General features: G+C 45.0%; 1 protein-coding gene across 1 annotated transcript; it reads right to left on the bottom strand.

The window, feature by feature from the left end:
- Positions 1–2,614: 2,614 nt before the first annotated feature.
- On the bottom strand, positions 2,615–3,545 carry LOC122913452 (olfactory receptor 149-like). Its single transcript, XM_044260181.1, is given in 2 exon segments — positions 2,615–3,293; positions 3,295–3,545. Coding segments are annotated over 2 exon segments (930 nt in total).
- Positions 3,546–3,927: the final 382 nt, after the last annotated feature.

Below are 3,927 nucleotides of genomic sequence, written 5' to 3'. Positions count from 1 at the left end.
GTCCTGGAAACCTTGCTTAGAAAATTCCTTAGAGACTTAAGCCATCCCTGACCCCATCCCAACTTGCAAGTATATAATGGAACACTCCTTACAACTCTGGGGCAGCAGTTCTTTCTGCCCACGGGTCCTGTCCCTGTGCTTTAACAAACCACCATTTTACACCAAAGACGTCTCAAGAATTCTTTCTTGTCCATTGGCTCCAAACTCTACATCACTGAACCTTATCTATATTCTAAGACTTCATCACTTGGGAAGGTCAGAACTTGAATGATTTCTAGCTCTAAGCAAGTACTTGAAATATTTTTACTTATAGCCCCTACTTGTTATAATTGTTTCAGAACTTTTCTTTGCCTAGCTTTGTGGAATTCTACCCTACACATTCACAAATTAGTGTTTAGCCATTCACTCAAGAGGATCCCATGTTGGGGCACCTCAGTTGCTCAGTTGGTTGAGCATCTGACTTGGACTCAGATCATGATTTCAGGGTTCTGGGATGAGCCCCGAATAGAGTTTCCTGCTGCCACACACACAGGCACACACACACACACACACACACACACACCCCATAGGATCCTGGCAAGAGAACCAAACTTCATCTGTTCAGGAATTTTGTACTGTCAGTCCCTAACTGACTCTTTGTCCTTAACCTCACTGAACCTACTTTACTTTTACTCTTGGAAAATGCTTTGCCAAAACTTATTCTAGCATAATGAATCGATAAGTTTGTAAAGTCTGATTCAAAACATAGAGAAGTGGGAGCCTGATGTGCCTAGGGTGAAGAAAGTTTCACATAAACTATATTTTAACTAGGTGTTTGATGATAAGAATGAATTTGTCTGGCTGAAGACTCTAGAGGGAGCATGTGTGGTAGAAAAAATAAAGGCACAGAAAAAAACAGAGAAGCAACTAGAAAAATGTTTTCCCTTTCAAAAACATACATAATCTCATCACTCTTACATGAGGCCCCAGTGTTGTGGCTGGTTCAGTCTAGCAGATTCCCTGAATGAACTCTGATCCTGGAAAGAAAGAGGAAAGAAGACTTGCCTTTGCTTCTGCCCCTACTTCCTTCCCATCATCTTCTTCCATTTTCCTCATCCCTTTCTTTTCCCCATCACCCCTTCCTTTCTATTACCCTCTTTCTTCCCATCAGCCTCTTCCATTGCTATCACCCCTTTTCCTTCCCATCACCCCCTTCCAACCCATCACCCTCTTGCATTGCCATTACCCTTTTACCTTCTCATCTTGCCCTCTTCCCTTGTCCCACTTCCCTTCTCTTCCCATGACCTCCTTCTCATTTCCTTTCTTTTCTTCAAATTATTGTTTGTATTGGAAAGGCACATCCCTCATACTAAGCTCATTAGGCAAAAGAACAAAGAAATGTTAAGGAAGAGCACTCAAGGCACAGCCTTTCGCTAAGCAGAGAATCCAACGCCATAGAGCATAGAGCAGTAGTAGTAGTAGACTTTGTATTGCCCCCCTGGCTGTGCTGAGGACCTCAAAGGCAAACTCAGATTTGTAGTACTGAAGAACAATAGAATCAATCACCCTTAATCAGTTTCTGCCTGTTTAGTCTCCACATTCTCTCTTTTTTTTTTCCAATTTATTTATTTTCAGAAAAACAGTATTCATTATTTTTTCACCACACCCAGTGCTCCATGCAAGCTGTGCCCTCTATAATACCCACCACCTGGTACCCCAACCTCCCACCCCCCCGCCACTTCAAACCCCTCAGATTGTTTTTCAGAGTCCATAGTCTCTCATGGTTCACCTCCCCTTCCAATTTACCCAAAAGCACATACCCTCCCCAATGTCCATAACCCTACCCCCCTTCTCCCAACCCCCCTCCCCCCAGCAACCCACAGTTTGTTTCGTGAGATTAAGAGTCACTTATGGTTTGTCTCCCTCCCTATCCCATCTTGTTTCATGGATTCTTCTCCTACCCACTTAAGCCCCCATGTTGCATCACCACTCCCTCATATCAGGGAGATCATATGATAGTTGTCTTTCTCCGCTTGACTTATTTAATAAGTCCACATTCTCTTTTATCCACTGCCTTAACTCCCAGGCATGGACTGTTGCTAGGTCCAAGACCAACAGACAGACTTGTGGTTGATCTCTGATTCACCCATTAGAAGCTTGCCTCAGGTCTCATCCAGAAGCTCTTTTCTTTGATACAGCTTCTTTACATTCCACTAGTCACACAACACCACCTGGGGCCCTGTGGTGCAAATGCACATTTTTCAACAACTCCTAGACCACGAAATGGTGACTTATCTGATGCAAGCATTCGAGAGTGTAATTAGATAATCATGCCAGCCAAAATGAAGAAGGGCTAGAGTAAGGGGAAAGAAGCAGAGAATGTGGTAGGAGGAAAATAGGAGAAGAAAACAGAGTGAGGAAAAGAAGGACTAGTCTCTCTTGCTAACTGGGAAGAGATCATCCTTCCTGGGCAGGATAATTTATTAGTTATGTGAACTTAATTCACTTTATGACTTCAAATCTTAGCTTCTTTATCTGCAAAAGGGGCATTGACAATATCTGTGCTCTACATTACACAAAAGGAAGTATCTTTGCAAGCAGTGTGATGCTGGTAAAGTATAGCTACCAATCTCTATCAGTTCCCAGGAAGGAAGGCTACTTGCTGTAGCACATTCCTCAGAGATGATTTGACCTCCTTGTTCCTGAGGCTGTAGATCAAGGGGTTCAGCATGGGGGTGACCAGGTTATTCAGGATCTGGACAGTTGCATTGAGCCAAGGATTGGGGGTAGGCTGCAGGTAGATAAGGACAACTGGCATAAAGGAGAGGAGGATGGCAGTAAGATGGGCACTGCAGGTGGAAAATGCCCGGCGTCTGCCCTCAGTAGATCGAATCTGCAGGATGGAGCAGACAATGAAGCTGTAGGAGGTGAGGATAAGAAGGAAGCAGCTGAGGGGCATGAGGCCCACACTGATGAACCCCACCATCTCCAGGGCTGAGGTATCAGCGCAAGCCAGCTTCAGCATCACTGGGATATCACAGAAGAAATAGTCCACCTCATTGGCGCCACAGTAGGGCAACTGGAAGGTGAGAGCAGTTAGAAAGGTGGCCTGAATGCAGCCAAAAAAGGAGGTCCCCACGGCCAGGCTGGCACACGCTCTGTGGCTCATGATCACCGTGTAGCGCAGAGGGTAGCAGATGGCGACAAAGCGGTCATAGGCCATCACCGTGTACAGGAAGCACTCGGTACAGCCCAGGAAGTGGTAGAAGAAGAGCTGGGACGCGCAGCCTGCATAGGAGATGACCCGGCTGTTCCGAGAGGTAAAAGAGCATCTTGGGGGAGCTCACAGAAGGGAAAAATATGTCACACACAGACAGTTGACACAAGAAGAAGTACATGGGGGTGTGGAGCCGAGTGGAGGAGACAATCGCCAGGAGGATGAGCAGGTTCCCCAGAAGAGTGAAGATGTAGAAGCCCAAAAACAGGACAAAGAGCATGCTCTCCATGTCCTTCGTGTGGGGGATGCCCAGCAGGATAAATTCAGTCACTACTGAGAGATTCCTCATCTCTGTCAGATGTTGGACTTCACAAAAGAACAAAGGTATCCAACGTGTGAACACTGATGTAAAACTGAGTTCTCTGATGGATGGGATGGTTTCATGTTTAACAAACAATAATCAACCTTATGTAAAGGAATTTCTACATAAAAAGATAAAGAATAAAAATTCTTGACTATATTCTGAAAACTTTGGCTTTGATGAAGTTAGGTTAAGTTCACTATATTTTCTTACCCACAGATTATAATTAAAAACTCTGGAAGTGGGGCACCTGGGTGGCTCAGCTGGTTAAGCAGCTGTCTCTTGATTTCAGTTCAGGTCATGATCTCAGGGTCCTGGGATTGAACTCTGCATCAGGCTCTGTGCTTAGTGGGGAGTCTGCTTGTGAATT

This window comes from Neovison vison, chromosome 7 (assembly GCF_020171115.1).
Source record: "Neovison vison isolate M4711 chromosome 7, ASM_NN_V1, whole genome shotgun sequence".
Lineage (NCBI taxonomy): Eukaryota > Metazoa > Chordata > Mammalia > Carnivora > Mustelidae > Neogale > Neogale vison.
Note: the sequence above shows the minus strand (reverse complement) of the source record. Positions and strands in the feature narration are given on the sequence as shown.